Raw genomic sequence first — 19,970 nt, forward strand, 5'->3', positions numbered from 1 at the left:
CATGTCGACGCATCATTTTCTCACAGTCGCTCGTCGACTCGGCGCTTCTGCGTCCTTTATTCCGATAAAACGGCCAATATTTATGTGTTGCAATCGAAAATCGGGAAAGTGTTTCTGTTATTTACAATGCAAGAAATATTAAAAGATATGGAAATGTAAGTAAGTATATACAATATACTTACTTGAGAAGTAAGATTCGAGATAAGACATTTCCATATCTTTTAATATTTCTTGTATTTAATATTGCAACACATAAATATTGGCCGTTTTGTGCAGATTCTACAAATTCTCTTAGAAGAATAGAATAAGATGTCTTTTAGATCTCACAATATTCTTAAATGAAGAATATTTTGAACTTGCTAGAAATTTGTATCTAAATCCTTCTGAGAAAATGAATGAGATAGCACCAAGATTATTTAAATGTAGATTTTCGAATTTTCTATTCAAGATTAAAACATGCTTCTTTTCAATAATAAATATGATTGTCGCTATAGCGATCTTATTTTATGATAGATTAAAGAGTAATAGCATTAAGTCCAGAAATCTTTTCTGTGGGTTTAGGAAACAGTGATTCATGCCTCGCGTTTTCCGTATTTTCAGGCAGAGCGAAATTCATATCGGAGATATTTCACGTTAAATGCTACTTGTCTCTACGCTAATGACTAAATGCTGCTGTTAGTTTTTAATACGTTGAATAAATTTTTTATCGTTCCGTCTTTTATTACGTCCCAATGAGAAAAAGGAGACTCGATGGCAGAGCGACACGTACACAAGAAATAAAGTAAAAAAAACAGATATAGATTTAAATTGCAAATTGAATAGGCGATGTACGTGCATCGGGGTGCAAGCGAGGTATCTTATATGCACAATAAACATTGAATCTCGTGTGCATGCGTGTGCGTGCGCGTGCGCTGATAAGATCCGGCGATAAGCAGCGACATGCCACGAAGCCTCGGATTACTCGTTTCGGCGAGATGGCGAGCGATGTCCAGCGACTTTCTCAAGAACGACCGAATGTCTCGAAACTTTCGTACCGTTCGAACGAGTCGAGTTCCTCTCGTATTGCGAGCGGAGAGATAGAGAAAGAAAACGAGAGAGAGGGAGAGAGAGAGAAGGGAACCTTCGGGTTCGTCGGCCGAGAAACGTAATTTCGCGTCGGCCGAAACCGCCGGCGTTCGGCAGATTACCGAGGGCTCGCTGGCGGTGTCGTTAGCCGTGCCGAGAGAGTGAGGTCAGCAGCGCCGCGCGCCACTCAATAAATCAGTGCTGCATCGCGCAGCCGACGGCGGCCGCCGAGAAACGACGAGGACGCTCGAATTTTGCCACGTGACCCGTCAGCGGAGAGATCACTCAGTTGAAATACGCGCGTACGTCGTACATGTGCAGCCGTGACGCCCGGGAGCTCGCCGCCGCGAGTCCCGCGCGGGGATCAGGACTCCCTAGGAGGGCGTCCTGCGGAAAAAGCGGGAAATATCCCGATGGCTCGGGACGTTGATCGATGTAACTGTGACTTTTGCTCGTAGGAAGGCTTCGAACGAGAGCGATGGCCTGGTCATGTGTGCACCCTCAGAAAGGATTTCTGATAACGAGACGAAAAATATTCTTGACTAATTTAATCGTATCACAAGTATAAAAAATATGAAAATAAAACAATTTTTAATTTAAATCAGTAATTTCTATTCTTCTCTCTCAAATTAAATAACATTGTCTTACTGTCTTGGGACAAGAGTAACATGTACAAATTTATGCTTATATATTCTTGTATGTAGACTAGTTTGATATTAGCGCCACTTTATAGTAGGCTTTGTCCATGTCGACGCATCATTTTCTCACAGTCGCTCGTCGACTCGGCGCTTCTGCGTCCTTTATTCCGATAAAACGGCCAACATTTATGTGTTGCAATCGAAAATCGGGAAAGTGTTTCTGTTATTTACAATGCAAGAAATATTAAAAGATATGGAAATGTAAGTATATACAATATACTTACTTGAGAAATAAGATTCGAGATAAGACATTTCCATATCTTTTAACATTTCTTGTAGAGTATTGCACTTATTCATTGTAAATAACAGAAACACAGAAACACTTTCCCGATTGCAACACATAAATATTGGCCGTTTTGTGCAGATTCTACAAATTCTCTTAGAAGAATAGAATAAGATGTCTTTTAGATCTGACAATATTCTGAAATCAAGAATATTTTGAACTTGCTAGAAATTTGTATCTAAATCCTTCTGAGAAAATGAATGAGATAGCACCAAGATTATTTTAATGTAGATTTTCGAATTTTCTATTCAAGATTAAAACATGCTTCTTTTCAATAATAAATATGATTGTCGCTATAGCGATCTTATTTTATGATAGATTAAAGATTAATAGCATTAAGTCCAGAAATCTTTTCTGTGGGTGTGATTACGCTAGAATGCACGTATAATTATTGGTTATCTTTCGTATTTTTAATTTGTACGTGTGACATCGACGTACGATGTTGACTGTGTCACGCTACTATCTTACGGCTTTGATAAGCGTGTTTACGATATGTGTCAGTCAGTTTTGAAGCGATTAGTTGATCGCAATTTAATTTCCAGCTTGCTCTGCTTAAACGGCTGTCAAAGGCTTTGTCACGTGATACGCGGTATAATTTCATCGTTGCCCGAAATAACACTGAATACTTTTATATAGGACAAGTTTATTACGGCACGGAAAATCTGATGCTCTTATATTTCCGCGCTTTATTCGGCTGCGCCGCCGGTGAAATAATGCGAGGGCTCATCCCGCTGCGTTATTCACAGTTCGTTAAAAAATAATAAACTCGACTAATCGGCAGCCCACTAATTGCCATGCGAGGCAACAATTGGATGTGCGCGTTGCAACCTAATATCTCGCATAATTAAGCGTGCGCTTTGAATTATTTTACAGCGAGCAATTTATAAAAATCGGTGAACCACTCAAAGGCAATATTGTAATTGGCTATCGTCGACGAATAATTCTATTACCCCGCGAAATTACGCGATACAACGATGAATGCATAACGAGACAGCATATTTTAATAATAAATCAAAATGTACTCGATTGGGCTTCGTTCGCGCGCCCGCGCACTTCTACATCATTATCCTTTAAATCCCTATGGTATTAATAAAAACTACATTACATTTACCGCTTTTAGTTAATTATACAAAAGCTCTTACTAATACCGATAAATAAATGAGATTCAACGGTACCGACAGCAAATATGCGAGATCCGTTGATAATTACCGGCGATTAATTATCAACGGAATCATATCCATGTACGTACACGCGCGCGCGCGATGAATAAACGCGTTTCATAAATAAACATTTTCATTCATTTGACGGAAATACGGCGGGTTACCTCGCTCCAAGTGCATTTTGCAGACGGAAAATGGCGTGGCGGTAACGCATATATATATATATATTTTTTTTTTTATTTTTTTTAAAGGATAGGAAACATTTTAATCGCGCGCGGATGGGATCAATATACGAGAAAATCACATCGGTGTCCGACAACAAAGTAGTCGGTTGCACCTGCATGAAAAGTGACCCACTTCTCTTCATAATTCCCCCTAGATACGGAAGAAAGTCCCCCGCGTCTCTTTTACTTTCGCATCTTTCTTTGCGTCGCGGTCATTGCGGTCGCTTTCGCAAAAAAAGGTAGTTCGTCTAACAAGAAACGACTGAAGTGTGCTTCTCCGATCTCAATGAGCCTCTCGGATGCGTCGTGCGGTACTTTAAGAGACGCGTATTCTTTTATACGTGCCTGTTTATAGGAATTGAAACGACTCTTTGAAGATAAATCGATATCTCCAACGTATTCCGCGGGAATACCGCTGAAACCCATAAAACGTACGGAAAAATATTTCAAACTTATGTTTTACTAGAGACAGTAACTACCATTTAATTCTTTCGAGACAGATTTAAGAAACATAACAGATCGGCTCGTGGAATATTTTTAATGTTGACAAGGCATTCTTGACATTGCTTCTTTACAATTGAAAAACCGTTGACAGTAGGAATAAATCTGATAATGACAACAGACTATTGTATAATTTTACATGTTATACTTTTTTACTTAAAACTTCTTTGTGCTTGTTACGGTAGATGATCTACAAACGAGTACTTCAGTGATTTCAGTAGACTGACAAGGGAAGGTTTTTAGGTGTTACACTCGGATTTCAAAAATGTTTTGCATGCAGGTAGGGAGGTCCCCAAATAGAAGAAAAAAAATAAAAGTAGCGGCCCAAATGCATATTTGCGCGCTACGTGCGCAATTTTCGACGTTAGGTTAATTACTCACAAATGCTACTTCCAATCGAATTCTTTATATTTTTTATTTCACCTAATGCACATTTATATTGCTTTGAATAATTTTGTGTGTGTGTATGTGCGCGCGCGTATGTGCTTCTGTGTGCGTGTGTTTAGAAAATACGAGCGTCTAATGTAATCTCGTGTCACGCGAGCACAGTGCGTATAAAAGGCCCATTGCTCAAAAATGGTATTTGCATCGTAACTTTTTTAATTTTTTACTGCAACTGCCACTGCACACAATTTGGAATAATTGTACATTGCGCAAATCGTAGTTTGGTCTTTCTGCGTGATTTATTGTATGCGACTTTAAATAGATTTGATCAGAATCCATAACGAGGACATAAAAGATCTGGTCAAGGGAGGTTTTTAATTCTTTCAGTTTTAATTTTGGTTTTGATTTCTTTTTAAAGCGTTGTGCATTAGGTGAAATAAAAAATGTAAAGAATTCGATTGGAAATAGCATTTGTGAGTAATTAACCTAACGTCGAAAATTGCGCACGTAGCGCGCAAATATGCATTTGGGCCGCTACTTTGGTAATTTTTCTTCTATTTGGGGACCTCCCTACCTGCATGCAAACAATTTTTGAAATCCGAGTGTAACACCTAAAAACCTTTCCTTGTGAGTCTTAACGTACTCAACGGAAAAGCTTATGACTTCATTACTATTCATTGCCGAGCGTTACATGGCTAATGGCTAACTTTACATATGAATAATCAGCAATTTCTGATCTAAAATTCTCACGGCTAGAGAGAGATCGAAGGGGATCGGTGCATTTTTTCTGGAAAAGCGGCACATGCGCTCAAGCGCTGATTGCACGCGGAAGCGATCATATGATAATATTATCCACGATAAACATTAAGGGAACACGTCGTGCGAGTAGCGCGTGGAAGTATGACGGGGCACTTATATTCAAATCATCATCCTGCGATTATACGCGCAACGACGAAAGACTACAGAAACTTGTAAAATACGTAAGTCATACGTAAAAACACAGTAATATCGGTCGGTCAAATTACCGGTCCGCGGCTTATACGTATGTAGATCAGCGAAAGATTTTCACGCGGCGCGCCTGGAACTTTATGGCCGCATTTACACTGCGCTAAATCTCTTTATTACCACCGATTTGTCGACCCGTTATTTTTTCCTCCCTCCCTCTCTCTCTCTCCTCCTTTTATATGCTCCTCTTTTTTCATTAATGTCGCTTTTTGCTCACTGATCTGATTGCGATCTGTGACGTAAAACAATATGCACGCAAGTTAGATCTGTTAACTCCACTCCGTTATCGCAACTACAAAAGTACAAACAAGATATTCTAGAATTAGTTTCTGTTATCAGTATCTTTGTATAACCACGATAAATTTAGTACATTCTGTTTGCTGTTCATAATAGCGCAATTATTCGTATACATATAATAATGCATTAATAGTTTAAAAATATCTGCTGTCATTTTCTGGATGATAACGTGCATCTCTTTAGGTCTAATAATTTTTTTCTTTAGGTCTAATACACAGTAAAGCGGGGTTAAAACTCGATTGTGCCGCTCGTAATCGGATTCTTCTCTCTCTCTCTCTCTCTTTCTCTTTCTCTGTTGATTTCATTTTAAGCGCAAGAACGCATTGGTACGCGATAAGATTTTTTCCCGTTCACGGATTGCGAAGAGCGAGTCATATCATCACGACGGTGTCTCCTCGGCGCATATCTTGACAATATTTTTAAACACGCCGCCGTGTTCTGCCGTTTAAACCAAACAGCCCAGTCGTCTTCTGTTTATTATCCCGTGCGTAGGCGAATGCACATTCTCGAGTCGGATAAACACTTCGCGTAACATCGTTCCCTTTCGCTGAGTAACATTGCGAATAGCTATAATATAATATATATAATGCAGTCAAACTCTTTCGATTAATTCAATGCTGCGCCTTCTAGCGAAATACATTTTTAGGTATTTTTAACATTGAACGATGGCATTCTGATGTCACTAGATCAGAAATATTAATCTCACTGGATGAAGCATACTCGCAAGTTTGCAATTATTAGGGCCCAGACACAATGAGAGGAATAAGGAACACAGAATAGAACATAAGGAATAAACAAAATAGGAAATTAAATTTCGACCAATGAAAAGCCATGCATGCGTGAACTGGTGATGCATGCATGGTTTTCTATTGGTCGAAATTTGATTCCCTATTTTGTTTATTCCTTATGTTCTATTCCGTGTTCCTTATTCTTCTCATTGTGTCCCATTATGTCTGGGTCCTTATTCAACTAATATCAGGCGTAAAGAATAACGATATTTGAGCCTGTGACTCGCTATAACTTAGACACACGATACGCTAGTCTGCGAGGTGATAGCGAATCAGTAGTGTAAGATCTGGAAAGATAGTCGAGACTGACAGGTCGTATAGAGGATCGGAATGAAAAACAAGTTGATCACAACAGTAGGAGTATTGGCCGTACAGCCTAAGACCTAGGCGTGTGAACCAGGGATCCCGGAGAGTTCGAGTTCAAATCTAAGGCAGTCTCCTAGTTATTTTTCGCCTCTTACAATTCAGAAGTGGGATAAAATCCGCTACCCCTCGAAGACAGTTGAGATTCATCCGCTACCCCTCGGAGAGGAGGGAGTTGAGAAGCAGCTGGCCGGTAGTGAAGCCTGAACATGGAGGTCGGGATGGACTCAGAGGAGTGAACCAACATGGAGATTGGAAAGGACTCAGAGGAGTGAACCAAAAATGGAGGTTGGGAGGGACTCAGAAGAGTGAACCAAAAATGGAGGTTGGGAGGGACTCAGAAGAGTGAACCAAAAATGGAGGTTGGGAGGGACTCAAGTGGAGTGAACCGACGATTTGGAGACATTCGGGGACGAATGTAATGTCAGGCTGGCCGAGCTGTAAGATCTGGAAAGATAGTCGAGACCGACAGGTTGTATAGAGGATCGGAATGAAAACAAGTTGATCACAACAGTAGGAGTATGGGCCGTACAGCCTAAGACCTAGGCGTGTGAACCAGGGATCCCGGAGAGTTCGAGTTCAAATCTAAGGCAGTCTCCTAGTTATTTTTCGCCTCTTACAATTCAGAAGTGGGATAAAATCCGCTACCCCTCGAAGACAGTTGAGATTCATCCGCTACCCCTCGGAGAGGAGGGAGTTGAGAAGCAGCTGGCCGGTAGTGAAGCCTGAACATGGAGGTCGGGACGAACTCAGAGGAGTGAACCAACATGGAGATTGGGAAGGACTCAGAGGAGTGAACCAACATGGAGGTTGGGAGGGACTCAGAAGAGTGAACCAAAAATGGATGTTGGGAGGGGCTCAGAAGAGTGAACCAAAAATGGAGGTTGGGAGGGACTCAAGTGGAGTGAACCGACGATTTGGAGACATTCGGGGACGAATGTAATGTCAGGCTGGCCGAGCTGTAAGATCTGGAAAGATAGTCGAGACTGACAGGTCGTATAGAGGATCGGAATGAAAAACAAGTTGATTATAACAGTAGGAGTATTGGCCGTACAGCCTAAGACCTAGGCGTGTGAACCAGGGATCCCGGAGAGTTCGAGTTCAAATCTAAGGCAGTCTCCTAGTTATTTTTCGCCTCTTACAGTTCAGAAGTGGGATAAAATCCGCTACCCCTCGAAGACAGTTGAGATTCATCCGCTACCCCTCGGAGAGGAGGGAGTTGAGAAGCAGCTGGCCGGTAGTGAAGCCTGAACATGGAGGTCGGGACGGACTCAGAGGAGTGAACCAACATGGAGATTGGAAAGGACTCAGAGGAGTGAACCAAAAATGGAGGTTGGGAGGGACTCAGAAGAGTGAACCAAAAATGGAGGTTGGGAGGGACTCAAGTGGAGTGAACCGACGATTTGGAGACATTCGGGGACGAATGTAATGTCAGGCTGGCCGAGCTGTAAGATCTGGAAAGATAGTCGAGACCGACAGGTCGTATAGAGGATCGGAATGAAAACAAGTTGATCACAACAGTAAGAGTATTGGCCGTACAGCCTAAGACCTAGGCGTGTGAACCAGAGATCCCGGAGAGTTCGAGTTCAAATCTAAGGCAGTCTCCTAGTTATTTTTCGCCTCTTACAGTAGTCTGGTTAATTTTCTCATCGGAGGTCTCACACTTCGTAACCGTCAGATTTTCGCGGTGCGTTCGGTGACGTATGTCACTAACGAACGAATTACGCGCGCGTACGTGAATAAACGCGCGGAAAATATAGCACGATGACCGCGGTAACTCCGCTGGTGCAAACAATAACTCCCCCGATGATACGTGTTTACTTTCGTATCATTTTTGGGCGGCCGCCAAGCGCCGGCCGCGTTTCGCCACCAGTCAATTCGCTCAACTGGCAAACGGCCGAAATCTTCGTCAAATCGTATGTCGGCGAACGCGCGTTATATTAGCCACTCGTCGTGAAAAGCGAACGTGCATGTGCGAACGTTATGCAGTATCTTTCACGCTGAACGAGAAACACGAATTATATGGCACGGAGGCAGAAACGAGAACGTTGTTGTCAAATTTAACGCGTGGTATAAGCTACGCGTTATCGAGTGATTTATCTTGTTCTCGCTGTTCTTCCGGAAAATCCTCCTCACCGAGGCGTGCAGTTTCTAGTTTCTGTCGATACGAGTGAACGTGTAATTCAGCTTGTTCATGCATGTCGAAGATACGATAATAAGGTGATTGAGAATAGTAACTGTTTAAATTATTACATTTTCTGTAAATGTGTGTAGGTGAAATATAGTTTTAGTTTCTACGTCAGAGTAGCTTTATATGAACGGCATCTCAATTTTTACAGAAACGAGAATGTATACTAGAGACTGTCTCTCATTAGACGGTATTATATTTTTTATAATATCGTTTCTAATAGTTTTGAAGAAAATAACGTTTTTCTACGACACACGAAAACTGAGCTCTAAGAAATTGGGCGTCAAAACTGACATATCTATTAAAAATTATGAAATATGTTAAAAATATGATAATATATTTAAATAAATGGTCAAAAAAACACATTAAATAGTTATATAATATAAATTGATTAAAAATTTAATATTTCAATAGTATTTATAATAGTATTTATGTAATAATATACAAAGCACATGTGTAATACTAAAAATAAAAATTCATGTAAAATATCATGTATTCTGTCAAGGATCGAAATTAAGTTATGTTGATCGCAAAGTGGCGCACGTATCGCATAGAATATATCGGTTTACGGCAAACTCTCAAATTTAAATTCTAAATCTTCGAAATCGTACCGTAAAAAAAGTAATAAAGATAAAAATAAAATATTTTTAGAAAGTTACAAGTATGTAGAAAAACTTGATATTATAAAAAAAGATAACTACTGTTGTTTAAACTACGTAATTTGTCAAAGAACTTATAGAACTTCAAGAACTCGTTATAAGCTCATTTAGCATACAAACAAACAAGAAATATATAAGAATTACGTATGTTGTTCCGCCAGAATAATCAATAACAAAATCGTTTAAACAACCAAACTGGCAATTTATTCGTAAAATCACGACGTTTCGACCACAAATTTGGTCCTTCTCAAGTGTTTATGATACGGTTCTAAATACGTAGCAATCTGCTATTTATCTTCTATTATATTACTTGTTTGCTGACCTCTGCCTCTTACGGACGTGTCTTACCTTCGCTCTCACTCGTGCTATGTTCTTTGTTAAAGTCTTTTTCTGGAAGTAAGTAGTTTTAGTAATTTTACAGTTGTACCTGAGCTAATGATTTCTTACCTTTTTTGTTATTTTTTTTTATATACAGAAAAGGACTTTCATTTTTATTATTGTCATTCACTCGAGAAGGACCAAATTTGTGGTCGAAACGTCGTGATTTTACGAATAAATTGCCAGTTTGGTTGTTTAAACGATTTTGTTAAGAAATATATAAACTATGAGTTCGTAATACGTTAACTAACTAATAGATCGCGTTTATATTAGTTTTGATAAAGTGTAACATTTACTTTCTGAGAAATAGGGGAAAAATTATGTCTCTTTAGAAGGTCTGTGTCAGTTTCGGCGCCTTTCCTCTAACAAGAAAAGGCTTATATAGTTATCTCATTCTTGGTTTTATCCCGATGCAGAAGAAAAGAAATTTAACATCTATGAATAACCAGAGGATTAAAGCTGGATATTATTCTTTCGTGTATTTATGAAATATTTAGAGCGCGCATGCTGTAATCTGTCAAAGTATGCGCTCAATTTTTATCCTATTTACGGCTGTTGCTTTCATGCGATTATTAACGGTAATGATTCCATTAACGCTTAATTGGAAAGGCAGGTAAAAAGCTGACTGCCGAAAAAACATCTTTGTGTGAGCAACATCTAAAGACCTAAATCTGGAGAGAAAAATGCTTACATCCCATTTCGCAAGAAGAAAAATACGGATATAAATACAATTTAAACATTATACATAATAATCCCGTAATTGTTTCGTGCATAAACACCATTATTTCAGACGAAACTAAAGTTTTTGCTCGTGGAGCTCAACAACGCCAGGCATTCCGCTTAATCCAGCAATGGGTGAATAACCCCTCATAAGCCCACGTTACAAAAATACTTATACAGCCATGTTTTCGCCATGTATCGTTCGCTCGCGCAAAGAGGAGATTGGGTTTTGTTACTATATCGCGTCGTCCAGTAACATTCAGAGGATTCCATGAACATAACGATATCTAGATACATAAGCGTCTCCGCGAAAGGTGCCGTTTCTGTCCGCCGCGAATCCGCGGCGACGAATTAACGATACGATCGATTCTTATCATCCAATCGTCGCGCGCTCGACGAGATCGCGTTTGCTCGTCCCGGAGCAAGGCCCGCGACTGCATTAAGGGCGCTTCGCAAGTAAACGCACGACGATCTGTCGAGCGTGCTGTTACACCCGCCACCGTGTATACGGGCAAGAGAGCGTTATTAATGTCGCGGCGAGTGTGTGCCGACTGCACGGAGCGGCCGACGGCTGATTAGAGCCCCCGGTCGTGTCAACACGCGAAACGAGCAACGGAAACGTGGCAACGCTGCGGCCGTGCATGCGCGCGCGCGGACGGACGGACGGACGGACGGACAAGCGGACGACTTTAGTAGCCGGCCGGTCGGTCCCGAGCGCGACGCGCGTACACGCCCGCCTTCGGCTCGGTGGAACGTCCGCATGTCCGAGAACGACCTTCCCTCCGCACGGTTCGCACACCCGTGTCGAGCAACTTGGTCTGCCGCGCCACGCCGCATCGTGAAACGTTTCTATTTCGCGTCTCTCGCGTGTGTGCGCGCGCGCGCGCGCGTCATCATCATCGTCCCGTGATTCCCTGCGCGGGTATAGCAGTAGTCGAGATCAGGTTGACTGAGCGTGTCCAAACTCTTGAGGACGTGTCCTCCTTTCTTTCTTCCTGATTAATTTTCAATGTTTCCCGATTTTTTTGTACCTTGCGCAGTCGATCGAGATGAGATTAAGGTTTGTGGGTAAGTTTATGAAGTGTGTCCCGTTACTTTGTAAACGTCCGTCGCAACGGAGTCATAAATCACATTCCTCAGTTATGAGTAGAGTCGAATGCAGCCTGCGCAGTACGCAACAAGATAGAAAGACTGAACCTTGATAGTGAGGAAAACTTCGACATTTTTTACGCTGCCATTTGTTTTTCTTGCGTTTATGTCCTGTGTTTACAGTAGTAATGTTTACAACACTACACGCGTAGGTCAGAATTGATAACTCTTTTTTCGTTTTGTCTAGAATACTTGCTTTTACTGGATCAATGTAGTACCTACGCATATCTTGCTATTTTTAAACGTGTGTGATCTTTAAACCAATCAGTGACTCGTTTTTCGCTTGAATGCTAGATGGTAAATTTAACAAAGATTATTTTGTTAAGATAACAAAGACTGTTAGACTAAATAGCTTGCTAAACTGTAGTGCATCCAGCTTCAATTTTAATATTTAATTTTTGTTACTTTGTTAGTAGCTTTAGTGTTTCTTACATTGCAGTGTATTTCGGTCTTGTCGTGTCGTTACGCGGTTCTGCGACAAAACTTTACTGAAGTGAATACAAAAGATACATTTTTATTGATAATCTACTCTATTTTTTATCGCGTTCACGGACAACAGATATCTTTTACGTTCACATTTAGAGATCTAGATTTATTACACTATTTGTACGTAATCGTGCAGTACGAATGAAACGCAGGCAAGTTGGGGGCGGGCATAAATTATATGTGTAATAAAATGCAACGTTGCGTATCGCGATATATAAAGATACTCTTCGTTACGCCGAAGTCCACGCAACGCAAGAACGCGTTATCGCATCGCATTACCTTGAGTAACACAAGACGTGACTTGCAAGAAAAGGAAAGAAAAAAAAATAACTGCACGACAGTGTTTAAAGACAATATTTTTTTACATCTCACCTGAGTAGTCCCGGATTGATATACCACGTGGCTTCTCCTTTTTTTACCGTGCAAGTGATTAATTGTAATTAAATTCTTGTATCGTCGTCGTAACGAGATAGTCGAACGAGAAAAGTGAAGAAAGCGGACAAAGTGGCAGCGGCGGACCCGTTATCGTATCAACAAGTTTTGTATCGTATCGCAATTCACCCGGCTAGACTATGCGCGTATAATTGCTACTTCTAGCGTCTCACTCGCGGCCCATTCGACGATTTTCGCTAGCGTGCTGGGTCCTTACGAACAAAGAGTAATAAAGGCAACTGCAGGATGCATAATCACACGTTGCGCGGTTATAGATATTATATATTTCGCTGGACGCGCCGTGTGATAGTCGTAGTGTACTTCGATTATGTGCGGCCGTAATGAATTATTGCGCGCGCGCGCGTGTTCGTTGCGAAAGAAACATTGTGACATACCTACGGGAGTAAGGGAGCCCAGGGGTTGCGGAATTAAACCCATACATTCTTTGCATGCGACGCAAGCGAGTAAACAGGAGAAAGGATTTAATCACTGTGGATATACGTGATGATAGTGTACGCTCTTGTACAACGCGATATTAACGTCAATCACAGCGTACTTATATCAGATTTTTCTGGACAGGGTTTCATTACGCACAGTTTGAGTCACGCAACTTTTTTATACAACTATTCGCCTGCAATCTTTCTGTATTTTTTTCTCGTAATATGCGCGTATAAATAGCTGACGCGTGCGTTTTGATGGTTTAATAATGTGTGTTACATATTATGTGAATAGATGTCATAAGACGCGGGTAACGATTATTACAGCGCGTTGTACCGCGCATTTCATCTTGCTGTAAAAATAACTCGGGGGAACCCATGTGCGGCGAATAATCAATACTCGCAATATCTTGTCGAGCTATTTTTGAGATAACATTTCATCTCGTAGTACAAGATTCCCGTTAATCCCGGTCTGACAGAACGCCGTGTCGCACGGACGAACGAAATGTGCGACCGTCTCCAAGAATAATGCGGCGTCAGCTGACTCAGTCCGGCCGTATGAATGAACGAGCGGCTTGCCAACCGTGATAGCTCTCATCAATTATGCCTTGGCATCTTGGCCCGAAGAAAAAAAAAACGAAATATTGGGTTGGCCAAAAAGTAATTGCGTTTTTTTCCAATAGATGGACATACATATCTTGAAATGTAACTAACTTCATTCTAAACCGCAAATTCATTATGTAGGTTAACAACTCACAGTTCAAGCTTCTTTTACAAAAAGAAAGTACACGATTTCGTTAACAATTGTTTATTTGCCGTCGATTTCAAAATGGAAAATCAAAAAGAACATTTTCCTCATATTTTGTTTTATTACTTCCGAAAAGGGAAAAACGCTGTGCAAGCTCATAAAAAGTTATGTCATGTATATGGCGAAGATGCTTTAAAACTGCGGCAGTGTCAAAATTGGTTTACTAAATTTCGATCTGCAGATTTTAATGTGAAAGATGCACCACGCTCAGGAAGGCCAATCGAAATTGATGATGACAAAAGAAAGGCACTGATCGATTCCAATCGGCGTTTAACGACCCGAGAGATTGCTGAGAATCTTAGCATATCGAAATCGAGTGTTGAAAACCATTTAAAACGACTTGGATACATTAGTAAGCTCGATATTTCGGTACCACATGAGCTGAAAGAAATTCATCTTACTAAGCGTATTGACATCTGCGATTCTCTTTTGAAACGTGAGGAAAATGATCGATTTTTGAAACGCATGATAACAGGCAACGAAAAATGGATCGTCTACAACAACGTCGAACGAAAAAGATCGTGGAGCAAGCGTGATGAACCTGCTGAAACACTTGAAAAGCAGATATTCACCAAAGAAAGATTATGCTGTCAGTCTGGTGGGACTGTGTATTTTGAGCTGCTTGCAAGGAATCAAACCATTAATTCGGACGTATACTGTCGTCAACTGGATAAATTAAATGATGCCATCAAACAGAAACGTCGAGAATTGGTGAATCGCAAAGGTGTTGTGTTTCACCATGATAACGCTAGACCACGTACAAGTTTGGTCACTCGTGAAAAATTGTTGCAGCTTGGATGGGATGTTACCACATCCACCATATTCGCCAGACCTGGCACCATCAGATTGCCATTTGTTTCGTTCTTTGCAAAACGCCTTGAATGGTAAAACCTTGACTGCTGATGAGGATATGAAATCGTTGTTGGAATTGTTTTTTGCTGAAAAAGATAAGAACTTTTTTGAGCGCGGAATCATGAAGTTGCCTGAAAAATGGCAAAAGATAATCAAACAAAATGGACAATATATTGTTTAATAAAGTTTTTGTTTCCCATGAAAAATTCGCCTTTTATTTATATAAAAAAAAACGCAATTGCTTTCTGGCCAACCCAATAGATACCGCGTTACATGCAGACGCGCTGTTACGAGTGCGATTGAGGACATTGTCCACCGACCACGAGAACGCGTCGTTGTCACGTCGATAATTCGATCTGCTTTTTGCATGTAACGCGCGCTCTCACGGGTACTCCTCTCCGCGGATCAACTTACGTTCAACGGTACGTGTGTACGGGGGTTTTGTTCGATTAATTCGCGACACCGCGAAGAACACGCGATACGACCGCAACGCGTACGTAACGCGTCCTAGGGGGTTTCAGAACGCAGTTGGCACACGTGCGCAGGTAGAGTGCGGTTTTTGCCGGGCAGCGGCGACGATGGTGGTGGCAGTGGCGGCGGTGGTGGTTTTTTGCGCCAACCGCGAGGTCTCTAGTGGCTTTTTCCCTTCTTTTCTTTGGTACCCGCCCGTGGCACGGGAGGGCGGACAGAGCGAGCCAGGGAGGGGAGAAACGCCAGGCGGGAGGAGAGGAACATGGCACCCCATAACCGTGTGCTGAAAGAGGAGAGCGTTGAGAAAGGAAGAAAGGGAAACAGAAACGAAAGAGGGAAGAGAGAGAGAGAGCAATCGGATCGCAGTTTGCTCCTTCCAGCTGGCTCGCACGGCGAAGAAGGCCTTGTCGCGCGGCTGCTCGTTCGGTCAATGTCTTCTCTTTCTTCCTCACTCTCTCCCTCCTCTCGCTTACTCTCTTTCTCCCTCTCTCCCTCATCGCCGTCTTCTCCCCCTCGTCTCTTCGCGTTCTCTCTATTTCGCTCTTTCTCGCGCTTCCTCTCGCTCCCCGCTCTCTTTCATCGCTCTCCCCCCACCAGCCAGCACTCCCGTGCTGCATCGCGCACACGAGACACGGGTGCCTGCGAAATCCCTCTGTCATCTTGCGAACGCCCGTCCGCGGCCAGAAGGATTATCCCGCGCCGTGCGCGTTCGCGAGGGATCAGTCCGTCGCGCCCCGAGAGCTCGTCTCAGCGCAAAGAATCGCACAGAGGCGAGATCCGATATCGGCGGTAACGTTATTCGCTCGTCCGTCCGGAGAAAGAAGGAGGGAAGAACGATAGAAGGAGAGAAAGAGCGAGCGCAGTGCGTTCGGAAATGTGTACTGGTATCGCGGTTTGAAGGCGCGTTCCGGCGGAGAGAAGGAGGCGTTCTCTCTCGCCCAACCACATCGAGCTTTTTCCACCGACAGCCGCGCGCAACAGCGTGAAAGTTCCTCGCTCGCTCCTCGCAGCTACTCCGGGCTCTCCGGGTCGTTGTCGTCGTCGTCGTTGTCTATGCCTGCGTCCACGTCTCCGTCTCCCTCGTCGCTCCAGTCGAGCTATTTTTGTGGAATCGTTCCCTCGGCGGCTCGCCTGGCGGCTGTTTACAACATACGTGTCAAGTGCGTGCGCGATAGTGCGAAACCCCGATCGTGCAATTCGGGAGCACGGCTCTCGGCGATGTCGTCGTCGGTATCGTCGCCGTGCGCCAGAGAGTAGCATCGCGCGGGCGCGAAGAATGAAACTCGACACCGCGAACCCGCGAGCGAGATACTGAACGGTGATACGGAATTCGATAGCGGCGACGCTTCGCACTTGTCGCGAGCGCCCAGGTAGGCATCTCGCGTATTCGTCAGCTAATCGAGTGGGGTTTGATGAACGTTGGATCAATGCTCGTTAAACTTTGCTTCACATTGATAAAAAACAATTCATTCCTCGAATCCTGTACAACTTAGTATTTTTGTTTTTTACATATATATATATATATGTGACATATATATGTAATATATGTACTATATGGCAGCAGCATTACAATAAAGTTCCTCATGAAATATATAAAATTAAAGCTAATAACGAAATAATTATATTAATTTTATATTGATAATTGTATCATAATTTATATTCATATAATTGTTTAATATCATTTTAGCTTACATATTCTACATAATACGAATTAAATGTAATAATAAAATTAAACATTGCATAAAACATATTTTCATATATATACATACATATGTATATGTATGTATGTATTTTCATACGTATATAGCTGTGCTGTATTGTTATATCGCATTTTTTTTTCTGCTTTCAGAGTGCAATAAAATTAGCTGGTAAAAATAATGTCAAGAAACTGCACACGTTGCTGTCAATAGTGGAGGAGAAGCCAAAAGTGGACACAGGGCAGAATAACAGGCACAACGAGCATCACATCAAAAACAATTTCAAGCACAACCATTACACACATAATTCCATACTGACACCCTCGACGCTAAACCAGGTAATTGAATAATTGACTAGGTGGATTGCATAAACAGTTAATCCAGCGTACCTGGAAAAGTAGAACAATCCGGTGAATCTTAAAATTCCTCTTGCAGGGCCTAGATGCAGGTACAAGTGACGATAGTGGTAGAGCGTCTGAACAATTACACGGCCCTGGTATACCTAGGGATTGCCAGGACGCAGACAGTTCCAGGGACCATCTCAGCGATGTAAGATGTTGTGCTTTGTAATTAATACAATTTCAAACTAATGTCATCAGAGTGTTGAATGTCATAAATGAGCCAAGTCTCCTTAGATTATATAATTATTATACATTAGATAGATCGTATAATGTTTTCTTGAGAATTTTACCATTTTCCTTCAGATTCTAGCTATAAAATTTGTTACATGAGCATTTCTTTATCGTGTATAGACACGTGTGTACCTTTTTGTCGTTGAATGAGCAATGAAGAGTTATGAAAGAGTCACTACTTATAAATCTTTTTTTTTCTATGATACAGGCTAGCAGTCATTGCAGTTCGGGTAAAGGTTATATCGTAAGTATCATGATTTAATCATTGCAATCACAGAATCTCAGACCGTTTTTGTACTATAGCAATAAGCTATAAGTGTATGACATTAATAGATTATTTATTTACAAATTGTTTCTTTGTTTCAGTGTGATAGTGAAGGAGAAGACGATAAGGTACGCATATCTTCCGTGTATCATTATCTAAAAAGACAATTATTGGAAAATCCTCTCAATAATAATCTTTTATGTCACAGGGCTCGGATGCCGAATCGATACTCTTTGAATCTTCTACCCCACCACCTCTTACACGTAAATGTAAGTATAACGTCATCAAAACTGGAAAATAAAATTGAAAACCGAATCACAATTCGGTTCGTATGCAAGAGAGCAAGTATGTTCATCTGTGGACTACAAGTACTTTATATAACAAGTAGTTTGATCTATATAAATGTTTGCTTTCTTCAGACGAGTTGCCGTCTTCTTCGCCACACGTTTTGCCACCCGCAAACGGAGCAGGCGGATCTCCACCGGACACGGGTGGGCAAATTTCTAATCCAGCAACGGATGCTCCGGCACCTATACCGCCTCCTGTGTCTGCATCTGCACCAACAGCGCCGAGTCCTCCCAGCCCCACGTTGCCCCCACACATATCCCAGCCTCCTGTGAGTAGTTTTTTATCTGTTTAACTTGTAAAAAGTCTCATCTCTTTCGAACACGGAGAAGAGACGCGACAATGTTCATTAATGATGCATTGCACTGCCTTTTTTCAGATGACTAGTCCTCTGGCAGCGAATCCACGTGCAATAGCTCCGCAACAGCGGCCAGCTTCCCCCGCTCTGCCACCACCCTCCCTTTCCCAGCAGCCGCACACCACAATACCTGCATTGCATCCACCTAACGTACCCCTCGTCTCGTCGAGCCACACAACTAGTCCAGCGGTAGCCAGCTTGGGTGTCACCCCGGCGGCACCATCGAACGGAGCGGCTACCACGAGCTATCCGCCACCCATTCCCATCGCCGCGTATCCACAGACACAGCCGTCGTATCCGCCGCTTTACACCCCGTACACCGCTTTAAATCACAGCCCGTACCTCCCGCCTGCAGTACCATCTCCTTCTCACTCGGCTTCATCGCGCGCGGACGTGGTAAGTTATACGCGTTACGTTACATTGTAGATAAGTTTAATTCATTACTGGAAAACGCGTTACCGACTCGTGTTGAATTGTAAATTTCTCTGTGTTTATTAAATCGTCGAGTAAAACTTATACTGGCTTATAGATTAAGTTTTTTGCGCTAAAGATTATCATCTAGTTTTCAACTCATTTTGATATATATATATATATATATATACACACATATATATATATATATACATATCTATTTATTATTCATGTAACGCTTTTTTTCCTTAAATATTCATTTGAAATTAACAACTGAGAGAATACGAATCTTTACGCGATTTAAAGGTGGCTTTACACGGCGCGTGGTTCGACGAGTCTTGCGCGGCTCGTAGAAGCTCTCCAAGTTAGGCTATTAAATGCCTATATATTACATTTACACGGCGCGTCCAGGATCGGCACGGCGCGTCTTTCCCGCCGATCGTCGGAAAATAGCACGAGTCAAAGGAAATGCGAGCAGCGCGTGCCGCTTTCCGAAAATCGGCGGGATAAAACGTAGGAAGACGCGCCGCTACATATACATGGCGTGTGGCTCGGCGATTCGCGCTCCAGACTCGCCGAACCACGCGCCGTGTAAAGCCACCTTTATGTTTTTTACTTCAAGCGAGTGATTATAACGAGATGCAATAATATTATTGTTTTAGAGAGGGAGTAGAGCTTCCCCTTGCACCAATATAAACAAACAGACGATAAGCAGTAATCTTACAAGTCACAACACTAATACCCCGCTGAGCGCCGCTACCACGACATGCGTGTCCACCATAACTAATACAGTTACCACGGCGAATTCTATCGCTCATAGAGACATGGTGGCCTGCAGTCTGTCTGGACGAAACAATAACTCACCGCGTGGACACAGCCCTAGTCGAGAAAGGGATAGTTACAGGTACAAAACC

At 42.1% G+C, this 19,970-nt stretch overlaps 1 protein-coding gene and 1 long non-coding RNA gene across 9 annotated transcripts in view; both read left to right on the forward strand.

Annotated features, from left to right (window-relative positions):
• Positions 1 to 19,970, forward strand: part of LOC105284991 (autism susceptibility gene 2 protein-like) — a 39,100-nt gene that overhangs the window by 14,639 nt on the left and 4,491 nt on the right. For all 8 annotated transcript variants that reach the window (XR_003407059.1, XM_011348895.3, XM_011348891.3 and 5 more), the window contains exons 2-9: positions 17,198 to 17,383; positions 17,481 to 17,594; positions 17,886 to 17,921; positions 18,044 to 18,070; positions 18,151 to 18,211; positions 18,362 to 18,558; positions 18,667 to 19,041; positions 19,719 to 19,960. Coding sequence is in view for 7 of the 8 variants with exons in the window: in XM_011348895.3 (XP_011347197.1) it covers positions 17,198 to 17,383; positions 17,481 to 17,594; positions 17,886 to 17,921; positions 18,044 to 18,070; positions 18,151 to 18,211; positions 18,362 to 18,558; positions 18,667 to 19,041; positions 19,719 to 19,960 (1,238 nt within the window). In the remaining variant the exon portion in view is untranslated. The remainder of the gene's footprint in view (positions 1 to 17,197; positions 17,384 to 17,480; positions 17,595 to 17,885; positions 17,922 to 18,043; positions 18,071 to 18,150; positions 18,212 to 18,361; positions 18,559 to 18,666; positions 19,042 to 19,718; positions 19,961 to 19,970) is intronic.
• Positions 9,363 to 13,991, forward strand: LOC109611330. The gene is made up of 2 exons (XR_002193708.2): positions 9,363 to 13,877; positions 13,962 to 13,991. It is a non-coding gene; the product is annotated as an uncharacterized LOC109611330 (long non-coding RNA).

Source organism: Ooceraea biroi, chromosome 10 (genome assembly GCF_003672135.1).
Source record: "Ooceraea biroi isolate clonal line C1 chromosome 10, Obir_v5.4, whole genome shotgun sequence".
NCBI lineage: Eukaryota > Metazoa > Arthropoda > Insecta > Hymenoptera > Formicidae > Ooceraea > Ooceraea biroi.